The sequence below is a fragment of the Hyperolius riggenbachi genome, chromosome 5, assembly GCF_040937935.1.
Source record: "Hyperolius riggenbachi isolate aHypRig1 chromosome 5, aHypRig1.pri, whole genome shotgun sequence".
In the NCBI taxonomy this organism is placed as follows: Eukaryota; Metazoa; Chordata; class Amphibia; order Anura; family Hyperoliidae; genus Hyperolius; species Hyperolius riggenbachi.
Window position 1 is genome coordinate 25,049,202 of NC_090650.1, and position 23,849 is coordinate 25,073,050.

Sequence of the window (23,849 nt, forward strand, 5' to 3'; positions counted from 1 at the left end):
TCAAAGACATTTTTTTAGTAGAGAAATATATATATTTACATAGAAAAAGGGACCTGAAGGAGGGACAAATGAGGAGGAAAGAGGGACAGAGGCACAGTGCTCCCAAAGAGGGACTGTCCCTCCGAAAGAGGGACAGCTGGGAGCTATGCTACCTTTACTGGGGGCAACTATACCTGGCTGACCTATACAGGGGGCACATATACCTGGCTACCTGCCCACCTATACTGAGGGTGTGTTTTACTTTTCTTTGGTTGCACCACAGCTATAACGTGCAGAACAAATTGTCAGGTGCTGTACGATCATTCCAAATGGGGGGGGGGGCTGCATCCTCCGTCACAAATTTGCATCAGGCAGCAAAGAATCTAGAGCTGCCCTGGGTCCCTGCCAGGGAATGACTTTAAAGTAGCCCTGAAGGGAAAAAAGTGCCCCAAAGGGGTACGCACCTCAGGAGCGGGAAGCCTCTGGAGGACCCGTCCTCCTCCACTGGCCCGTTCCAGCTAAACCGTCAACAAGGGATTGTGGACAGCTCATGCATGTGCAGTGGCACGGACCCGATCTGGCTTTATTGAGGTCTCAGAGCTGGACCTGGCGGAGGAGGGCGGGGGAAGCCTTCCAAGAACCCAGAGGCTTTCCTGTCCTGAGATAATTATTATTATTTAGTATTTGTATAGCACCAACATCTTCCGCAGCGCTGTACAGATTGTATTGTCTTGTCACTAACTGTCCCTCAGAGGAGCTCACAATCTAATTCCTACCATAGTCACATGTCTATGTATGCATCCTGTAGTGTATGCATCATAATCTAGGGCCAATTTAGGGGTAAGCCAAGTAACTTATCTGTATGTTTTTGGGATGTGGGAGGAAACCGGAGTACCTGGAGGAAACCCACGCAGACATGGGGAGAACATAGGGACTCCATTTCTCACAAGGTGAGAGTGTTAACCACTACTCCATTGTGCTGCCCAGTAGGGATGGTCGGAAATGTCCATTTCCGATTCCGCGAAAATTCCGATTTTTGATCTTCCCTTTTTTAGATTTCCAATTTTCGAGGCGTATTTGATTAGTCGTTTTTTTATCAGAATATGCAAAAAAATTCAAAAAGGAAATTGGAAAAATGAGAATCGGAAAAATTAGTCTAAAGGTGGCCACACACGATACAATAAAATGATCCGATTATACAGCAATTCAATAAATATGATTGGATCTCCCCCCAAAAAATCAAAAGCTTTTTTTTTTCATTCAACTGAAAAATCCAATCGGATTTCCTTTTTTTTTTCAATTTTTTTATCGATTTTATTGATCCGGAATGCTGGAAATTTTTCTTCAATTCTTCTAAAGATTGTATGGTGTGTGTTAGATTGTCTATTAATATACACACCCTAGCAATTTTCTCAAAGTTTCCAATCATTCTTATCATAATTGGGGAAAAATTGAACATAGGTGTGTGGTACATTGGTGATATTTTTGAAATCTTACAATCAGTCAGAAAAATTGATTGCAATTTTTAAATTGAACAGATATTTTAAAATTGTATGGTGTGTGGCCACCTTTAGATTACAATTTTACAGAAAAATTCTGCATTCTCTCGTCATTCCAAGGCTTCCGAGTTCTGCGATTGGGCTAAAATCACCAAGTAGCCATGAATCGGATTTCCACGGTATTCTGATTTCCGAACGGAAATATGGATTTACGATCGAAATCGTGGACATTTCAATTCTGTGGAATCCAAATGAGCATTCCTACTGCCCAGGTATGTACTGTATATTCCTGCGTATAAGACTACTTTTTAACCCTTGAAAATCTTCTGAAAAGTTGGGGGTCGTCTTATACGCTGGGTGTCATTGATGCCGGGTGATACGCCCTATCCTGTTACTGCCTCTCAGATCTCCCTGCTGAGGGAGCGCAATCTATTCTTCCATACCGCTCTGATAAACAGGTAGACAAGGAGAGCTGACCAGTCTACTTAAGGAGAGTTGACCAATGCAACAAGTCAATTGACTATATACTGGGTAACACATACAGTACAGCACCAGTATCTGTTCATACACAGCACCAGTACATGATTTTTTAATTTTAATTTGGTGTGCGTTGGAAGAGGGGTAGTCTTATATGGCGAGTGTATCCCAAACTCTATATTTTAACTGGAAAAGTTGGGGGGTCGTCTTATACGCCCAGTCGTCTTATACACCGGAATATACGGGTATCTACATTTTTCAAGACCTCCCTAATAAGATCCAATATGAGCAAAGAACTTTGGAAATTGTCTACACAGTCCAGGCCATGTTTGCCGGATGATTTCCGTTTTCTCATGATCACGATCTGAGGGACCTTAGTAAATCCTTTCCAATATGGCAGCTATTCCTGTCTTGGCAGCAGATATTAGTCTTCCTCCCCCCAGGCTCACTATGGCAGTGTGATGTAAGGCTTCCTATAACGCAACGCGACCATTGAGAATTCACATGCTATAAGTCTATATATAGCACCCAGTCACTGAAACTCTCCCACACAAACTCACCAGGACATGTGTGAGTCACACCGAGCCCACCACCGCCACGCCAACCCAGCTACCGACTGCAAAACCCAGCACTGGAGGCCAACTCCGAGACGTGTTTCCTGTACAGAAAATGTTCTGGATGCAGAGAGCAAGGAAAACGCCAATCGGCACTGCTGAAGTGGCTTTTATTGCAAGATAGGCGCATACATGTGGACAACAATCATCGCATCATGCATAATAACTATTCGAAGTGCGCATACCAGTTTGACATGGGGGTTGGTGTCAGTGGGTGCCCCTACACAACCAATCTCAGACTGGATTACAATGGACAATCGGTGTACTATCACGATTGCGATTACCCATGGTTCTGACGTGACACCTGCTACAACCACGATCACACTTCCACTATTTGAGTCAAATAACCGCATGTAATCACTATTCACGAGTCGGTATTCGTGATTAAAAACCCGTCGACTTTAGCAGTTAATAGCAAAGTCTCCTTACATGCTGGAAACACACGGAACTTTTTTTTTTTCCAAAAAGACCTTCTAGTTTATGAGAAATTCGATTTTAAAGTTTTTGAGAAAGGAAAAAAGTGTGCAATTAAATGTGGTAAATGACAGTTCATGAAGCAAACCTAACGGTAGTGTAAATTTACATATGTGGAAAGAGCAATGAATTTCAGGGGTCCGTACGCACCGACCAATGGGGATCCTCCTGATCGCCATTGGTTTCTTAACAGACCAATGGGGATCAGGAGGAGCCTCGGAGGGAAATTTAAAGATGCTTTTGCTCTCAGCTATACTGTAGCTGAGAGCAGTGCACCGGGGAGCAGCATGTGTGCGCGGTGATCTTCAATCAACTGTAACAGAAGATCGCAAGATTAGAGGATATTGGTGTGGGACCTTTCCGAGGGTATTGGCGTGGGAACATTTTTTTTAAAGGTACAGGTAAGTATTTCTAGTTAATTAAGATTAATAAAGGACTTTTCTCGTGGTTGTGTTCTTATTTCATTTAACACTTAGTGGAAATAGGTAAGGGGTACTTAGTAGTGTTGGGCGAACAGTGTTCGCCACTGTTCGGGTTCTGCAGAACATCACCCTGTTCGGGTGATGTTCGCGTTCGGCCGAACACCTGGTGGTGTTCGGCCAAACTGTTCGGGTTCGCCCGAACGGCTCATTGCCTGGCCGAACAGGGCCCCTGTTCGGCACGAACAGGGCCCTGTTCGCCCGAATACTGGCCCCCTATGGGGTCGCAGGCATAAGGGGGGAGCATGCCCCGATCGCGGGGGGGGGGGTCGGAAATTCCCCCCACCCCCTCCGCTAGCGCTCCCCCCTCTGCCCGCTTCCCCATTCAAAAGTTAGGAAGTGAAACTGTACCTGTGCGGCCGGTAGTGGGTGACTGGCAGTGGGCGGCACTATGGAGAGACTGAGGAGGAGGAGGAGTCCGGAGAGTGACGCGTTGAGGGAGGCCGGGCAGTGGGCGGATCAGCAGTAGTACGGTACTACTGCTGATCCGCCCACTGCCCGGCCTCCCTCAACGCGTCACTCTCCGGACTCCTCCTCCTCCTCAGTCTCTCCATAGTGCCGCCCACTGCCAGTCACCCACTACCGGCCGCACAGGTACAGTTTCACTTCCTAACTTTTGAATGGGGAAGCGGGCAGAGGGGGGAGCGCTAGCGGAGGGGGTGGGGGGAATTTCCGACCCCCCCCCGCGATCGGGGCATGCTCCCCCCTTATGCCTGCGACCCCATAGGGCCCCCAAAAGCGGGATGTTCGGGGAGTTCGGGGTTCGGCCCGAACATGCCGAACATTGCGGCCATGTTCGGCGAACTTTCCCGAACCCGAACATCCAGGTGTTCGCCCAACACTAGTACTTAGTACCCCTATACTCATTGCTCCTGGGAGGGGGCAGGCATCTGGGGTCCCCTTCTGAAAGCGGACTCTCTGATGCCCCCATGAACCCCCCTGGGAGTCGTCGCCCCACCTCCTCCTGGTGCACCGGAGGTGGGGAAGAGCCCCTTCTTCATGGATTGGACAAGGGCTTCGGGGGGAAGGGGAAGACTTGGCCGACCCTCTGCCCCAGAGCCCCCCCATACCATGGACCATGCGGGCTGGTATAGCTTAGGGTGCGAAGCCCCACTCAGCCTCAGCTTCGTATTCTGGCTATACCAACCTGCATGGCAGACAAGGGGTTACAGATGCTCAGGAGGGGGACACCACGTCGTTTTTTTTTTTATTTCCCACACTCTGAACATAGGAAAAGATGCCAGGAATCTTTATACAGCCATATTGTGGCAGTATAGTGATCTCTGGCCAAAGCGCTGCGGCTCCAGGGGGTCCATACGCAGTGCATACAGACCCTCTGGAAGCCAGTCATGAAATTCATTGCTCTTTCTTTTGATATATGTAAATTTACACTACCGTTATGTTTGCTACTAAAAGTGACATTTAACACATTTAAAAGTATACTTTTTTCCTTTGAAACTTGAATATCGATTTTCTCAAAAACTATAAGGTCTTTTTTTTTTCCCTTTGTTCCCACTGTTCTTCTTAAAGAGAATCCGAGGTGGGTTCTATGAATCCTATTAGCACACAGAGGCTGGGTCTGCATATAATGCCCAGCCTCTGTTGCTATACAGTGCCCCCCCAGGCCCCCTCTGCACTCTGCTGTGCCCCCCATAAATGAAACGCTGTGCCAGCGACATCGCAGCGTGTCGCCAGCCAGCTGTTTACATGCAGACTGTCACTCTCCGCCGATCCCCCGCCTCCTCTAGGTCGCTGCTCCCCGCCCGCGTCCCTTCCCTCCAATCAGAGGGGAGAGAAGAGATGCGGGCAGGGAGCAGCGGCCTAGAGGAGGCGGGGGAGCGGGGAGAGTGATAGGGCACATGTAAAGAGCAGGCTGGCGACACACTGCAATGTCACTAGCACGGTGTTTCATTTATGGGGGGCACAGCAGAGCGCAGAGGGGGGCTGGGTTTGGCGTTTCTAGCAGGCAAGGGGGCTTAGCTATTAACCGCTAAAGTCGGCGGGTTTTTAATCATGAATACCAACTCATGATCTCGAGTAACTTGCGATCGCAAGTCGAATAACAAGTGCAATCACGAGTGCATTCGTGATTGCCATTCGTGATCGAGAGCGAATCACGGATGCTAATTACGAACTCGTGATAGCAAAAAACATCTCGTGATGAGCATCACTGTCAGTTTAGCACTAAGGTATCCTTTAAGAAAAAGAAATGTAAGGATATGTGCCCAAAGCAGGAACTGTCTATCCAAAAGAGGAATGTGTAATACGCCTGTCATCATCATGTGGCCATCATCACAAAATCCCCCTCCCGCCAGCCTCATCTCTGTGGTCACATGACCCATGGCCCGCACACACATGCTAACCAGTATAGCACACAAATCTCCACGTTCAGCCAGCCGAGTGTTTGCCGAGCTCCGTAGACAGCCGCTAGCCTTCTGAATAATGAACAGTGACAGGGCGGCTTCTACTCACCGGGCACATACTGATTAAACCTGACAGGAGTATTCCTCTAACTTACAAATACGCCGGGCTTCAGGGATGCGTGAGAGGTGCAGGGGGAGGGGTGACAGCACAAATGTAACATGGCTTCCCTGCGTCTGCCCTCCCCCACCCCTGGAAGGATGCCATCGGCCCCCGGGGCCACTCGAGGGCCTCTCAAGCTTCAGTGGCGGTTCTAAGGAGGAAGCCCACAACACAATTCATTTCACTCTTCGATGTTTTCCCGTCGCCTACGCCCGCCGCCACAACCACCGCCGCGGCGGGGAGGGCAGTCATGTCTGCTTCTACAGCCAGACAGAGCTTCTCATCTAATTCCCATGTATCGCTCAGTTACTAATGCATTTTCTCCATAGTTATGGACATTATTCTCTGAAAGTCTGTGATATTATGCATTCATATAGGACAGACATTTCCTGCCATCATGGCCGAATTTATCATAAGGCACTGTAGGCTCGTGCCTACAGGCGCCTTATGTAGGAGGGGGCTCCCCTCCCTCTCAATGCATATATGCTGCTGCTGACATGCTTCCTTTCCTGCAATGTGCATAACCCCAGCCTCCCCTCCCCTCCTCTCCCTCCAATCCAGACATATGGTGCACACAGGTCCAGGCAGGGCACCTATAGCGGCGGTGTTCTTCTGTCTGCCACTATCGATGTCCCCAGATGACGCCCTTTCTTCCTCCCAGGCAGCAGCACTCACCCTCCTTCCTGCTAGTGGCGTCTGCTCTGCATACCGGTGGCATTCTCCTGTATTCAGAATATTTTTTACTTGGGGGTGTGGTCTGGGGGGGGGGGGGGACAGAGTTTAGGGCACCAGAACTCTTGTCCCTACAGGCACCTGAGTTGTAAATCTGGCCCTGCCTGTCATTAAATATCGCCGAAACGTGCTCACAATCTGATGAAAAGGGTTTTTCCCCTTAAAAAAACAGAGCAATTTTCACCTGTCAGCGCTCCTTCCATTCATTCACCTATAACTTTATTATTACTTATCACAACAAAACAATCTATATCTTGTTTTTTTTTTCACCACCAATTAGGCTTACTTTGGGGGATACTTTTTGTTAAGAATTATTTTTTTTCTAAAAGTGTTTTAACAGTAAAAATAAGAAAAAAAAATTGAAAAAAATCATTTCTCTGTTTTAAAATAATACATGCTAATGAGCACATATTATTTCCCCATTTGTCCCGGTTATTGCAATGTTTAAAAATTTTCCCTAGTAAAATGTATGGCACTAGTAGAATGTATGGCACCAGTACAATGTGTGGCACCAGAGCAGGAATGCATGGCGGGGACATTTTGCAGGGACGTAGTTACTCGTCCCGGGGGAGGAAAAGTGGTTAATATCAATACCATAGTAGGGTTAACTCTGCAATTCAGGACTCTGCAGTCTTCCTATAGGAGGATTAACTCTGCAGGTCAGGACTCTGCGGTCTTCCTATGGGAGGAGTAACTCTGCAGGTCAGGACTCTGCGGTCTTCCCATAGGAGGGGTAACTCTGCAGGTCAGGACTCTGCGGTCTTCCTATAGGAGGGGTAATTCTGCAGGTCAGGACTCTGCAGTCTTCCTATAGGAGGAGTAACTCTGCAGGTTAGGACTCTGCGGTCTTCCTATAGGAGGGGTAACTCTGCAGGTCAGGACTCTGTGGTCTTCCTATAGGAGGGGTAACTCTGCAGGTCAGGACTCTGCGGTCTTCCTATAGGAGGGGTAACTCTGCAGGTCAGGACTCTGCGGTCTTCCTATAGGAGGGGTAACTCTGCAGGTCAGGACTTTGCTGTCTTCCTATAGGAGGGGTAACTCTGCAGCTCAGGCCTCTGCAGGCTTCCTATAGGAGGGGTAACTGCAGGTCAGGACTCTGCAGTCTTCCTATAGGAGGGGTAACTCTGCAGGGCTCTGCGGTCTTCCTATAGGAGGGCTAACTCTTCAGGTTAGGGCTCTGCGGTCTTCCTATAGGAGGGGTAACTCTTCAGGTCAGGATTCTGTGGTCTTCGTATAGGAGGGGTAACTCTGCAAGTCAGGACTCTGCGGTATTCCTATAGGAGGGGTAACTCTGCAGGTCAGGGCTCTGCGGTCTTCCTATAGGATGGGTAACTCTGCAGGTCAGGGCTCTGCGGTCTTCCTATACGAGAAGTAACTCTGTAGGTCAGGACTCTGCTGTCTTCCTATAGGAGGGGTAACTCTGCAGGTCAGGACTCTGCGGTCTTCCTATAGGAGGGGTAACTATGCAGGTCAGGACTCTGCTGTCTTCCTATAGGAGGGGTAACTCTGCAGGTCAGGACTCTGCGGTCTTCCTATAGGAGGGGTAACTATGCAGGTCAGGACTCTGCGGTCTTCCTATAGGAGGGGTAACTCTCCAGACAGGGCTCTGCGGTCTTCCTATAGGAGAAGTAACTCTTCAGGTCAGGACTCTGCGGTCTTCCTATAGGAGTGGTAACTGCAGGTCAGGACTCTGCAGTCTTCCTATAGGAGGGGTAACTCTGCAGGTCAGGGCTCTGCGGTCTTCCTATAGGAGAAGTAACTCTGTAGGTCAGGACTCTGCTGTCTTCCTATAGGAGGGGTAACTGCAGGTCAGGACTCTGCTGTCTTCCTATAGGAGAGGTAACTCTGCAGGTCAGGGCTCTGCTGTCTTCCTATAGGAGGGGTAACTCTGCAGGTCAGGGCTCTGCGGTCTTCCTATAGGAGGGGTAACTCTGCAGGTCAGGGCTCTGCGGTCTTGATATAGGAGAAGTAACTCTGTAGGTCAGGACTCTGCTGTCTTCCTATAGGAGAAGTAACTCTGTAGGTCAGGACTCTGCTGTCTTCCTATAGGAGGGGTAACTCTGCAGGTCAGGGCTCTGCGGTCTTCCTATAGGAGAAGTAACTCTGTAGGTCAGGACTGTGCTGTCTTCCTATAGGAGGGGTAACTGCAGGTCAGGACTCTGCTGTCTTCCTATAGGAGGGGTAACTCTGCAGGTCAGGGCTCTGCGGTCTTCCTATAGGAGGGGTAACTCTGCAGGTCAGGGCTCTGCGGTCTTGATATAGGAGAAGTAACTCTGTAGGTCAGGACTCTGCTGTCTTCCTATAGGAGAAGTAATTCTGTAGGTCAGGACTCTGCTGTCTTCCTATAGGAGGGGTAACTCTGCAGGTCAGGACTCTGCGGTCTTCCTATAGGACTGGTAATTCTGCTGAGCCCTGACCTGCATAATTACTTAAACTATGGCACATACAAGCCTACAAGTCTGGCATGATCAGAAGTTTTGGAAGAGGCTTATTTTCTAGCAACTAAGGAATAAAATGATCCTGGACCTCCTGCCCTGTTGGTGCTCTCGTGGCTCCTCTCCTTCCCCCTGGCTGGTCCTGGTGTTGGCAGGAAAGGGGTGAGGAGGGCGATCGGGGACAGCAGGATAGAATAGAAGCGGGGGCAGATGGGCTCAGGCATAGCATGTGAGGACACAATGATCTCCAGATACAGGAACTCACACGTACAATATATCTGCACTGGAGGGGACGGCTCATTTTTACAAGTCGAGGATTATTCCTTGACTTCATTTTCCTGTTAATTCCCGACACATGGCTGTAATTATTCACACCCAGGCTGATCCGTGGTTCCATTATCACATCTGCCCACCACGTTTAATCACAGATTAGCCGTCACGTCCTGCTGTGACTTCTGATCCTCTGGCCAAGAAACAAGTTCCCCTCCTGACTGCCAGACGCGAGTTCAGGAAATAGGAGGGTCGCTGCTGCACTTAATGCAGAACTCTGGTTAGAGACCTCAGCTATATACACACGGTAGGTTTATATAGACAAATGATCATCAGGTTAAAATGGAAACCTGCTAGGGCCACCTGTGCTGAGAATATAGTGTGAGTAGTATAGCTGCTCCTGATAAGGCTTAAAAAGAAAGGACTGCAGTCACCTATCCCAGCCATTCTGCTAGCGAACGTCCGCTCCCTCCCGAACAAGCTAGACGAGCTGCTTATACTGCTTGGCAGCAAACCCACGCTTGGTAGCAACTCCCCGGTACTCTGCTTCACAGAGACTTGGCTGAATGACAACATCCCGGATAACTCCCTTCATCTTCCGGGCTTTGACCTCTTTCGTGCAGATCGCAAACGGGTACTCTCGGGGAAAAAGAAAGGCGGAGGTGTCTGTTTTTACATCAACTCCACCTGGTGCTCCAACACGTCCGTCCTGCAGAAAGTCTGCTCCCCAGACATTGAACTCTTACTGATTAACTGCAGGCCTCAGTACTCTCCCAGGGAATTCAACTCCTATGTCCTGGCGGGCGTCTACATCCCCCCGGACGCCGACACCAGTAATGCACTGGGCACACTCAGTGATGCCATCTCAAGGTGGGAGACACACCTCCCAGACTCCCTCTTCATCATTCTGGGGGATTTCAATAGGGCAAACCTGCGCCAAGAGCTGCCCCGTTACAAACAACACATCACCTGCCCCACCAGGAACCAGAACACCCTGGACCACTGTTACACGGTCCTCAAAGACGCGTATAAGGCCATTAGCCGAGCTGCCTTGGGCAGCTCTGATCACTACCTAATACACATGATCCCCACCTACAGAAGACACCTTGAAACCACAAAGCCGTTAGTCAAGTCTGTAAAGAAGTGGACAGACGAGGCGAAGGAGCAACTCCAGGCCTGCTTCGACAACACCGACTGGTCAGTCCTGGAAGCTCCCTGCCTGGAGGAATGGTCAGAGAATATCACCTCCTACATTAGATTCTGCGAGGAGACATGCATCCCAGCGACAACCATCAAGGTCTTTCCGAACAACAAGCCCTGGTTCAACGGAAGGCTACGTAGGCTCCGGAGGGAAAAAGAGGAAGCCCACAAATCTGGATCACTAAAGAGTTTCAGGGAAGCCAGGAACACCTTGAAAAGAGAGTTGAAGGTGGCAAAGAGAGACTACTCCAACAAGCTGAGTCGCAACCTCCAGTCCAACAATGTCCGGGAGGTCTGGAAAGGCCTAAGGGCAGCCACCAACTTCAAGCCTCCTTCTCAACACATACTCCCGAGCACTGCACTAGCTGAGGATCTCAACAAATTCTATTGCAGGTTTGAGGCCCAACCCACCCACCCGGCGGATCAAACGACCACATCCTCACCCAAGCATTCACCCCCCTCCTCTCCTCCACACGCTGGTCATACTCCCTCAACACAACTAACAGTCCAGGAGACCGATGTGTTACGGCACCTCCGAAAGCTAAATACCAGGAAGGCCTCAGGCCCAGATGGCATATCCCCATCCTGTCTAAAAACATGTGCGGGACAACTAGCCCCGGTCCTCACTTCCATCTTCAACAGATCCCTGGAGCTGGGCAAGGTTCCCTCCTGCTTCAAAAAAGCCGACATCATCCCGGTCCCCAAGAAGCCAGGAGTCACGGACCTAAACAACTTTAGACCCGTCGCCCTAACCCCGATTATCATGAAGACCTTCGAGAGACTGGTCCTCTCCTACCTGAAGCTTCACACTGCCACCCTGTTGGATCCTCTACAATTTGCATACAGGGCAAACCGGTATGTGGAAGACGCCATTAACATCTGCCTTGCACATATCACTGAACACTTGGATAAACCAAAGACCTACGCAAGGATCCTCCTCCTTGACTTCAGTTCTGCGTTCAATACCATCTGCCCAAACATCCTGTACGACGACCTGGAACAGCTTGGTGTTGACCCAATCATCTGCACCTGGATCAAGGACTTCCTCACGAACAGGTCACAGCTAGTGAGACTCGGAAGTTGCTCCTCCAGTGTAAGAACCACAAACACAGGCGCCCCGCAAGGATGCGTCCTGTCTCCGATACTCTTCTCCCTGTATACAAACAGCTGCACCTCCTCCACGGATACCGTCAAGGTCATTAAGTTTGCGGATGACACCACCATCGTAGGACTTATGGGTGATAAAGCGGAGCTGGAATACCACAGCGAGATCGAGCGGATTCTCAGATGGTGCTCAGACAACAAACTCGTACTAAACGCAGCAAAAACGGTGGAACTGATAGTAGGAATGCTGATAGAAGGAATGCTCCATCACCCAGCCCGGTCATCATTGATGGCACCGAAGTCACCAGGGTACATAGCGCGCGGTTCCTAGGCACCACCATCACGGAGAACTTGAGATGGGACGAAAATACCTCTTCTACCCAAAAGAAGGCCCAGCAGAGACTGTTCTTCCTGAGGCAACTAAGGAAGTTTGGCATGCCCAGGGAGCTACTGACCAGCTTTTATACGGCGACCATCGAATCTGTCCTTTGCTCCTCCATCATTGTCTGGTACTCGGGAGCAAATGCAAAGGATAGGCTCAAACTCCAGAGAGTCATCAATGTGGCTGAGAAGATCATTGGGACGCCCCTGCCACCCCTGGACCTTCTCCACACATCCAGAATGAGGTCCAGGGCAAATAGAATCACACTCGATCCCTCCCACCCTGGCAATCACTTTTTCAGTCCCCTTCGCTCGGGACGTCGCTATAGGTCCATCTACACCAAAACTACCAGGCGTAGGAACACATTCTTCCCTCAAGCGATCACTCTTCTCAACTCAGACCCTCTCCCCAATGCCATCTCCTAATCCCCTTCTGCACCTCGGGCACCATAGGCTGACACTCATGGTCATCTCTGCTTAATACAGCGTAAACCGCTCTATGTGTCATTTGCTATGTTTGAAATGTCTTTTTAAATTGTACTATGTGTAATGTTACTTGCACTGTTTGCACCTGCCAATACGCCTGTGTCCACAAATAATTCCGGGTGCGGCGCCTGTCGCACTTGGCGAATAAAGTGATTCTGATTCTGATCTTGGCCCAGGCCGAGATGTAATTTGGGGTCCGGCGATCACCGGAACCCTTACGTGCCCCGCACAGCATAGCATTACTGCTACAGATCATGTTATTCTAACTTGCTGCTTGCAGGCTTAAAATTGCGTACGTTAAAAAGGGGCGCTGGGAAAAAAGGGCGCGGGGTTTTAAACGATAAGCATGGATAACGTTTAAAAATATATTGTACTATATTTTGTTTATAAATAATGTTTTATAAAGTTATAAATCATTAAATAATGGGCATGAAATCGGCAATTGTGAAAACGTTAATCTTCCGTTTAAAAACTGAAATGCATAATAACGTTTAAAAAAAATTAGTAAGTAACCCTCCCTGTACCTACCCCTAACCCCTAGACCCCCGTATTGGTGCCTAAACCTAAGACCCCCTGGTGGTGCCTAAACCTAAGACAGGGGAGGACTGGGACCTTTTAGCCTGGGGGAAGCACACAACCCAGAGGCCCTTTTACGGCAGCCCCAGCCCAAGGGCTCACCCATTCACTTTCATTAAAATAGTGGAAAAAATCGCGGAAAAATGATCGCGATTTTAATGAAAGTGAATGAGAGCGCTGATTAATTACAAGCGCTCAGAAAAGCACTTATAGTGTTGTTGAGCCCTTCATGCATATCTCTATTGTGTGCAAATGTATCAATGACAATGAGTTCAGAGCGCTAATTACCCTTTAAAGGACAACTGACAAGAGAAGAATATGTAGGCTGCCATATTTGTTTCCTTTTATAAAATACCAGTTACCTGGCAGTCTTGCTGATATATTGGCTGCCGCAGCACATGCGCATGGCCACTGGAGATATTGCACAGGCTTAAGGAGGGAGGCAGCTGCTCTGGCCAGCTCCTGGAAAAGCAGCGCTGAAATATTTTTTTTTCTTACAATGGCAGTGACCAATAAGCAATCGGGCAGCACGGTGGACTAGTGGTTAGGTCTCTTGACTTGAAAGCACTGGGTCCCCAGTTTGAATCCCAGCCAGGGCACTATTTGCATGGAGGTGGAATGTCCTGCATGGGTTTCCTCTGGGCACTCCAGTGTCCTCCTACACCCCAAAAACCTACAGATAAGTTAATTGGCATCCCCCAAATTGGCCTTATGCTGGGTACACACTATGAGATTTTTTTGGCAGATTTACTGTCAGAACGATTATTTCTAACGTGATTATTTCTGTGCACTTGAATTTCATAGAAATCGATCGGAAAATGCTCGGAAATTGATCGGAAGGCTAACCGGACATGTTGGAAATAATCGATCTGACAGTAAATCGACCAGAAAATCTCATAGTGTGTACCCAGCATTATACTATGATACATGCACTACAGGATACATACATAATTAAACATATGACTATGGTAAGAATTAGATTGTGAGCTCCTCTGAGGGGCAGTTACAGGAAACCTGAAACGAGAAGCGTCTCAGGTTTCATACTTACCCGAGGCTTCCTTATAGGAATCATCAGCCAAACAAGATGAAAGCTGGTTTGCTTACCTAGGGCTTTCTCCAGCCCCTTGCAGCTGACATGTCCCACGCCACAGCTCTGCTCTCAGCCGCCGGCCTGGGGTCTCCGTGCAGGGTCTAGCCAGGCCGTCCTCTACTGCGCCTGCACCGCTTTCAATCAAGGCCATGTTGTCCGTGGCTTACTGCGTTTGCCTGCACAGCACGCCACGTACAACATGGGCTTGAATGACAGCGGTGCTTCACTGCCCGGGCACCCCGGGCCGGCGGCTGCAAATGGAGCTATCAGTGTGGGACAGTCGACTGCAAGGGGCTGGAGAAAGCCCAAGGTAAGTAAATTGGCTTTCATCTTGTTTGGCTGATGATTCCTTTAAGCCCCCTTTAGGCTACTCATCCCTCACCGTCTCCCCAGGTGGCTCCGGGTCCCCAGCCAGAAAGCCTGGCCTACTTGTGCTTCAACGCGCATGCGTGTCCCGGCCAGGTGCGCTCCACTATCGTGCTCCCATCCCTGGGAACATTCTGCGCCTGCGCAGTAGCACTGTGCAAGTGCTGAACGCTCCTAGCCACGGGAGCGAGATAGGGGAATCATGTAGCTGGCCATGCGTGACAAAGCATGACTCCAGGCTTTTGGGCTGAATTGCAAGCGACAGGAGCCACCCGGGGAGATGCGAGGGATGAGCAGCCTAAGGGCCCTTTTCCACTAGCAATCTCTAGCGTTCGCGCTAAATGCTAGCGATTGCGATTCAGCAAAAGTCCAACATTTCCCGGCGATTTCCCAACGTTTTTGCGATCGGAAATTACCTACCGCGATTCCTGTTATTTAGCAAACCGTAGCGATTTTAAAATCGCTAGCGATTTGCGATTCAGCAATCGCAAACGCTCTAGTGGAAAAGGGCCCTAAAGGAGGTTAAAGAAGCCCAGGTAAGTATGGTACCTAAGACGCTTCTCGTCTAAGGTACACTTTAACTGACAAGACTATATACTATGTAGAGCACTGCGGAAGACGTTGGCGCTATGTAAATACTAGTTAATTATAATGAGATCAAAATAAATGCAATACATCCCCAGCAATACTTTGTTTATCGATTTGGTCCCCATAATAGTGGTCTGCGCCACTGAACATTTACAAACTCCCCACACACTGTGCTTTTACTTATCAATCCACTGCACCCCCTTTGCAGTTTCTTGATTGATCTATTGTAGCCCCTACCACACACACCCCTCATAACTTAACCTCTCAGCTGCCTGGTAAACACAGGGGGAGTACACATTTGCAAGCAGCGAGTAGCTGGGCAGTGCAGCTCTAAGTATGGCACACGTGCTCTCACCTGTGTGAAGTTCCTCCTCCCAACTCTCCACAGATGCACGAGCAGCACCCTTGTCATCTCCACGGCGGCTTCTGTGGGCGGGGCCGCCAGTATCACAGTCGGCTGCAATAATTCCCTGCGAGGTCAGACAGTGGGTGAGGAGGACAACGAGACGCCCGCGTTAACAAGCTCTCGCGTGGCAGGGGGGCGGGGATTGGGAGTGTGAGGAAGATTAGAGCAGCCTCATATTTTCTTTTAGCCAGTGGCTGCATGAAAGAAGTGGGGACGCGCGGCAGCCAGGAACTGTAAGCTAGTGCTGCCGATAGTAATCACCGTCGGCAAGCACTGCAGCAGCGCACCACAGAACCAATCATTCTTGTGTAAAAATGATACTGGGCCAGGTGGTCTTCTTCATCTGGCAGCCGCGGCCCATAATACAAGGGGCAGGAGGCGGCCCGGGGGGAGATTGGCCCCCGCCCCCCCGGGCCAGTCCGCCCCTGCCCCTGGTGGTGCCTAAACCTAAGACCCCCCTGGTGGTGCCTAAACCGACTCCCCTGATGGTGCCTAAACCTAAGACCCCCCTGGTGGTGCCTAAACCTAAGACCCTCCTTAGTGATCACTGTATTGTGTGTAGAATAATGTTTTAGAAACAGTAAGGGTCGGGATAAAATATATTACAATTTACGTTACGTACTGATCGCTTTATTTTGTGAATAATAATGTTTTACAAACAGTAAGGGCCCGTTTCCACTATAGCGTTGCGGAATCGCCGGCGAATCATCGCAGGCAAATCGCATGCGGGTGCGATTCCGCATGCGTTTTTTGCCGCGATTTCGCATGCGATTTCGCATAGGTAAGGCTGTATGCGAATTTAACCATGTCACTGCCTGTGTAAATTCACATTAATACCTATGCAAAAACGCATGCGAAATAGCGGCAAAAAACGCATGGGGAAAACGCATGCGATTTCCCTATTAAATACATTGCGTGCGATTCGCCTGCATTCCACACGCAGGCGAATTCTGAGGGCCCTACCCTGCAGATTTTTTCTGCACAGAAAAACGTGCGGGGAAACGCACAAGTGGAAACAGTCCCATCCACTTGTACTGACTGTGCGAATCCGCATGCGGGCAACGCATGCGGATTCGCGATAGTGGAAACGGGCCCTAAGGGATAACATTTAAAATAATGTTTTATTGAAATAGGAAACTTAAATCACCACAAGCAGTTATAAAACATTAAAAATCTTCGGGCGCCGTTGGAAAACGTTATTATTCTCGGGCGCCCTTTTTTCCTGTTCGGCGCCCAGTAAACGATATTTATTATGGGAGTGAATGGCGGCGCCCGATTTGTCCACTACCCACCTGCGCCCTTTTTTACTGTTTCCCTTAAAATTAACGTCTATGTCGTCTACGACAGTGTGAAACCAGGATCAAAAGGAAATTCAAAGTGAAAATAAATTGATGACATAAGCAATTGTATTCATCCTCCTACACCTAATTTTTTTTTTTTTTAACAATCCTGCAGTTTTATTTATGTGTATCAGCTAAGAACAAATGTATCAACAATTGACTTTTTTTAATCTATCCCCTGCGCTCAGAAGCTGTTCTCAACAAGGAAAGTGCTTTATGGCTGTAATTTTATATCAGTGAGGGTTACTAATTTCTAACTAAGTCCCCACTGGAGAGAAAATGTCACTTGCACACGTAAATATTTAACTCTTTCAGGCAGAGAAAGAAAAGAAGGAACGTAGCCTAGTTATTTGTGTGTTAGGCACTGTACATACACATGTCTATCTCATTATGCCACATGTCACCTAGTGTATCCTTTAAACAAGCTATATGTGGGTCAATTACGGCCCAACATGCCAAGTTGATTGATCACTCCCTGCTCGGAATTCGAACAGATAGCCATTGATTCCTACAACAACACACTGCAAACTCAGTCCTTCTAAATTTCAGTAGAAATATTTTGAGCATCAGTAGAACTAGCAGTTATACTGCTAAGTGCAGTGCAATGCTATGTGAACAACAATCTCCCACCCTTCCTCCTGGTCCCACCCACATGGAGATTTACCAACATGTCCCTTCACACTTTTGATCGATAAACTGTCTAAATTAAAAGTGAACTGACTAAATGTGTTGGGAGAAATAGATGTCCAGAAAATTTAAACATGAGTGATAGAATCCAGCAGAACAATGAAAACTTTTAAGCCCATCTTTACTGAGATACCTTTTTTATTATTTTATGGAGGCACTGCTACCTGAAAAGGCACCCTGGTTACACACTATGCCAGCACTGGGCAAACTACAGCTCGCTGGCTGCCAGCGTGCTATATGCTGGAACGTCCCGACGTCGTTTCATGTGACACACTGTTGCCATGGAGACACAACATGGGATTCTGCGAAATTTCAGTTTCTGCTTCCGCCCATGACTCTGCACAGGAGAGGAAAGGGTAGGTATTTAAGGGATGCGGCCTGTAGGCTGCAGCATGCGGCCCTGGCAGCGCAAAGTTTGCCCAGCCTTGCACTACGCCATGAAGGACTCAAATCTTGCAGAGACCACAAGGTCTCCCTGCTCAAGACAGCACATGTACAGGCCTGTCTTCAGTTTGCCAATGCACATCCGAATGATGCAGAGGAGAAGGTTCTGGAGTGGTCTAGCTAGTCCCCAGACCTGAATCCAACAGAAAATCTGTAGAGGGAGCGAAATTACAAACACACTTCTAGACTGATCATTTCTTAGTCAGATGGAAAATAAGCAAAATCAGCAGGGGATTAAATTCCCTTACTGTATGTATCAGTCAGATTATACCATGACCGGAATAACCTTCCCGGAACTAATGACCTGTCATAGTTCTGTAGACTCTGCTCACCTTCTGTATCAGTAGAACGATGATGGGGATGAGCTGGGCGCGCTCCTGCTCCAGGCTGAAGAGGGTTTGGGGTGTCCGGATGAAGACCTTCGTGTAGCCATAGGCTACGTCGTCCTGGAATTCATGCTGGTCAATCAGAGCTCTGGTGGCTTCCATGTCTGAGTTCATCAGATGGTTGGGCCAGGTGTACTCACAGGTCATCTTATATCTGCCAGGAAGACCACATATGGTCAGATGTTCACCAACAAGAAAGAACCAGATTTTGAACGACAATCTCGCAAATCAGGTTTCCAAAACTGGCATTGTAATGGACATTTGATTAGACAAAACGTCAAACTGATCATAAATCAAAGTGACATTTTCAAAACATTGCAGTTGATAAATCATATCGTTAATAATAAGGGTTAAAATCTATTGAAAACTGCTATAACTGGGGGCAATGGAGGAGAGCACTGCAATAACTGGGGCAATGGAGGAGGGCACTGCTATAACTGGGGGCAATGGAGGAGAGCAATGCTATAACTGGGGGCAATGGATGAGAGCAATGCTATAACTGGGGGCAATGGAGGAGAGCTCTCCTATAACTAGGGGCAATGGAGGAGAGCTCTCCTATAACCGGGGGCAATGGAGGAGAGCACTGCTATAACTGGGGCAATGGAGGAGAGCAATGCTATAACTGGGGCAATGGCGGAGAGCACTACTATAACTGGAGCAATGGAGGAGAGCACTGCTATAACTGGGGGTAATGGAGGAGAGCTCTCCTATAACTGGGGGCAATGGAGGAGAGCTCTCCTATAACCGGGGGGCAATGGAGGAGAGCACTGTTATAACTGGTGGAGATGAAGGAGAGTGCTGCTATAACTGGGGGAAACAGAGGAGAGTGCTGCTATAACTGGGGTTAATGAAGGAGAGCACTACTATAACTGGGGGCAATGGAGGAGAGCTTTGCTACAACTGGGGGCAATGGAGGAGAGCACTGCTATAGCTGGGAACAATGGAGAAGAGCACTGCTATAACTGGGGGAAATGGATAAGGCTGCTGCTATAACTGGGGGCAATGAAGGAGAGTGCTGCTATAACTGGGGTAATGGAGGGGAGCACTGCTATAACTGGGGGCAATGGAGGAGGTCACTGCTATAACTGGGGGCAATGAGGGAGAGTGTTGCTATAACTGGGGGCAATAGAGAAGAGTACTGCTATAACTGGGGGAAATGGAGGAGAGTGCTGCTATAGCTGGGGGTGAGGAGCAATGGGGGAGGACACTACTATAACAGGGGGCAATGAAGGAGAGAAATACTGTGACAAAGGACCACAGGGGGCATTGCTTTAGCACAAGCGAGTATAAAGTTAAATGAAATGATCCCCATGAAGCTCTACTGTGTACATAAAGTTTAACAGAAAGGAGGGCCCTCTAGTGTATGGGCTGCTGATTCTTGGGGCCCCCAGCCGACATCACACATTTACCTCTGTAGAAATCTTTCATAAGGCTGTCTGTAGGCAAAGCCCGCTCTCCGGACGCGAACATTCTCCAGAAGGCCCAAATATTCCACTTGGTGGAGGCAGCGCCGGTCATCAAACAGGACAGAAGACTTCTGCTCGTTGGGCTTAATGCAGCGCACGTAATATGGCTCCTGGAACAGGTAAACCAATCAACAAGATGACCACAAGGCTTCGCTTTAAGGCCACCCCCTTCCATAATCCTCAAATTTACAAGTAATGTGCAGCAACACTTTTGTTGAATAGTAAATCTTGACAGTTGCATAGGAACAAATACATTGAGGCCTTGTTCACATCATAAATCGCAATCGCTGACACCAGAGTTTTGCGTTTTTTTTGCGCAATTTTTTTAAGCGTCTCCCGCTGCTTACCCGCCGGTAGTTTTTTATTCTACAGAGCTTTTCTAAGCACTTTTGCAGAGCGAATTTGTTTTTTCACTTCCTAATGTCAGTCAGGAAGTGAACTCTTTGACCTGGAAAAGAGTAAATACAATGGGCCTGATTCACAAAGCCGTGCTAACAGTTAGCACGCTGGTGAAAAGCCCTTTATCATGCCTAAACTCAGTTTAGGCATGATAAGTTTAGGTGTGATAAGTTTAGGTGTGATAAGTTTAGGCGTGATAAGTTTAGGCGTGATAAGTTTAAGTGCCAACTGGGTTCGCACCGCAGTGCACAGCTGATCAAAAGTTTTGCGCTAGCAAAGTCTGGTGCACTTCACATAAAGTTTAATGCCGCTGCTTTGCGTGCGGGACTTTGCAAGCGATCTAAAGTTATCTAAACTTATCATGCCTAAACTTATCACACCTAAACTTATCACGCCTAAACTTATCACATCTAAACTGGCTTTTCACCAGCGTGGTGCAATGGTTATCATGCCTAAAGTCTCTAACTGGGTTAGCACTGCTTTGTGAATCGAGCCCAATGTATTTATTCTTAAAAGCGCTGGGGAAATCGCTATATACAGCACTTTTTCAAGTGTTTTGTGATTTCCCTATATCTTCCGTTGAGGCAAATCGCCCTGAAAATGGTACAGGTAGCGCTTTGGTGAGCGAATCGGAATCGAATGTCATCAGATGTGCACACTCTCATAGGGAATCATTGCACAAACGCTTTTACAGCGATTTTCTAAATCAACGGCGTTTAAAAAATCCCTTATGGCCCATTTGCATTTGAAAGGGCAAAACGCCGGTGTTTTGCGGGAGTGATCTTTCTGCGATTTGACGTGTAAAAAATCACTGGACAGTGCATCGATTTCTCCGCGATCACGTTTAGCGCTTCTGTAGCATTGAAATGCGATCGCCGGGAAATTGCCTGAAAAGTTTGCATTTGCGTTTCGCGTTTTTGGGCCATGTTAGGTGATTACTGCAAATCGCCCAAGTAAGAACGGGCCCATAGGGTTTTATTACACTAGCGCTTTCAAAAGCGCTAGTGTTTGAGCGTTTTGACGGAATCGCCAGCAAAACACTCAAGTGTGAATGGGCCCTTATGGTTTATTTTACTCTGGAACAAATGTACATTTTATACATAAGCATATACATGCATTTTACATTTTATAAATGTTTTTTGTGATAGTGGTTCTTTAAGAAAGCAGTAGAGGTGCTGTGACACTAGATGGGTACACAGCGGCGAGTGACCCCCCCCCCTGACACCCCCCACACTGCTGGGGCGGCTGAGTGACAGCGGCACGGTGGGATAATGGACAGCTCGGGATAGCGGAGGGGAGGGAGAGCTATCAGAATGGCAGGCGGAGGATTCCTGGCATTTTATCACATTTTAATTCTTCCTGCTTGTCTGTTCTGTCACCTCCGCAGGACTCACACAGGACGCGGTGACAAGGAGAGACGAGGGACACCGTGACACTGAGAGATCCGGATGATTACCCGCAGCTAAAGTACCGGAGCAAAGATGTGTAACCCTCTCCTGCAAACTGAGAGGAAGAGGTCCTAAACATTCTATAGGGAAAACAGGCACAGTGACGCCCCAGTTTACCTGTGAATTAGGGTACCCTGTCCCAGGGTCCACAAAAGGTACAAAAATATCCCAACCTGCAGGTAACTATCCCAGCCAATGTCCCGGCAAACAGCGGTGGGGAGAGGGGCCCTACTCCCCCCTCTCACCATTTCCATTTGCAGCAGCCCCCTCCCATTCCATGTGCTGATTCCTATTCCATGTGTAAAATTCATCTAAAGCAACTCCCCTCCCATTCCATGTGCAACCCCCTCTTCCATGTGTAATATTTAATGTACAGCATCCCCCCTCCCATTCCATGTGCAGCCCCATCTTCCATGTGCAACATCCATGTACAGCAACAACTCCCCTCACATTCCATGTGTAGCCCCTTCCTCCATATGTAACATCCATGTGCAGCAGCCCCTCTCCCATTCCAAGTACAGCCCCCTCTTTAATATTTAAAAATCATGCACAGCGCATCAGCCATTCTACCATTCCATGTGCAACAATCATATACGACACCCTCTCATTCCATGTACAGCCCCCTCTTCCATATGTATCATCCATGTACAGCAGCCCCTCCCAGTCCATATGCAGCCTCCTCCTCCATGTGTGTCATCCATGTACTGCAGCCCCTCCCATTCCATCCATGTGCAGCCCCCTCTTCCATGTGTATCATCCATGTACAGCAGCCCCTCCCATTCCATATGCAGCCTCCTCCTCCATGTGTGTCATCCATGTACTGCAGCCCCCTCCCATTCCATGTGCAGCCCCCTCTTCCATGTGTATCATCCATGTACAGCAGCCTCTTCCATTCCATATGCAGCCTCCTCCTCCATGTGTGGCATCCATGTACTGCAGCCCCCTCCCATTCCATGCGCAGCCTCCTCCTCCATGTGTAACATCCATGTACAGCAGTCCCTTCCCTTTTCCGTTTGCAAAATCCTCTTTCACATGCAGCGACACCTCTTTGACATCAAGCCACCCCTATAAATAGCAGCTACCCAAGGCCCAGGCCATTGGGACCTTTGCAGAAATCTGTTCCTGCATCTTACCAAAATCACTTATTTCAAATGTCTTTCATTGAAGGTGCGTGACTTCAGTGGCATGACTGTACACAGGGTAAAGCACTGTGGAAAATGTCAGCGCTATAAAAATGTGAAATAATAATAATAATAAAGGGGGATGCATGAAAGGGAACGGAATGACTCCAAGCGCGGTAATTGTCCGCTGATATTTGTAAGTCGTTGTACTCTGGTATTACGGCTGGAATAACACTGCGCATGACGATTTTTCTGAACCTTCGCAGGAAAATTTGCAATAAGCACAAAATTGATCCGGTCTATTTTCGTCAATTATTGTGCGTTGCGGTCCCCGCGGCGAGTGTTTATAGCTAGAATAGCGGTAAACTCCCCCATCCGGTCGCTGAATAGAAGAATCCGCTATTGTGTTCCGGCAGAAAAACACCTACACGTCTTATACAAATTGCGCTCTCGTCTTTGAATCGATGTCGCCCTACTTAGGATAAAAGGAATTTTTTTTTTATTTTTCCTTTCTCCAAAACCCACTTGAACAGATTTGCAATTTTGTGTGAAGAGAGGGAACAGTGAGGCAGAGAGAACGGCGGATTCGCAGCTCGGAGCGCGTTCTGAATCTCCGACTATAAATAGAGGGGGCGCCAGACTCGTATTCCCATTTGAGACGAAGCTGCGAAATCCTACAGAGAGGAGACAAGTTGTGGCGCTTCTCATTATAGCCTGGCTGGAGATCTACACGTGGCTCTCTGCCACGCCACGGTCTCAGAGGAGACTAACTCCACGTGACCTGCGCTGCTAGACGAGCAAAAGCAATCTCTCCATTAAAGTGTACCTGTAGTGAAAAAAGTGCCCCAAATGGGTACTTATCTTGTGCATGCTGTGACA

General features: G+C 48.4%; 1 protein-coding gene across 2 annotated transcripts in view; it reads right to left on the minus strand.

Annotated features, from left to right (window-relative positions):
* Positions 1 to 23,849, minus strand: part of LOC137518023 (unconventional myosin-Ig-like) — a 221,986-nt gene that overhangs the window by 107,045 nt on the left and 91,092 nt on the right. For both annotated transcript variants that reach the window (XM_068235194.1, XM_068235195.1), the window contains exons 15-16: positions 19,946 to 20,112; positions 18,483 to 18,690 (exon numbers count right to left, since the gene is read on the minus strand). In XM_068235194.1, the coding sequence (XP_068091295.1) occupies positions 18,483 to 18,690; positions 19,946 to 20,112 (375 nt within the window). The remainder of the gene's footprint in view (positions 1 to 18,482; positions 18,691 to 19,945; positions 20,113 to 23,849) is intronic.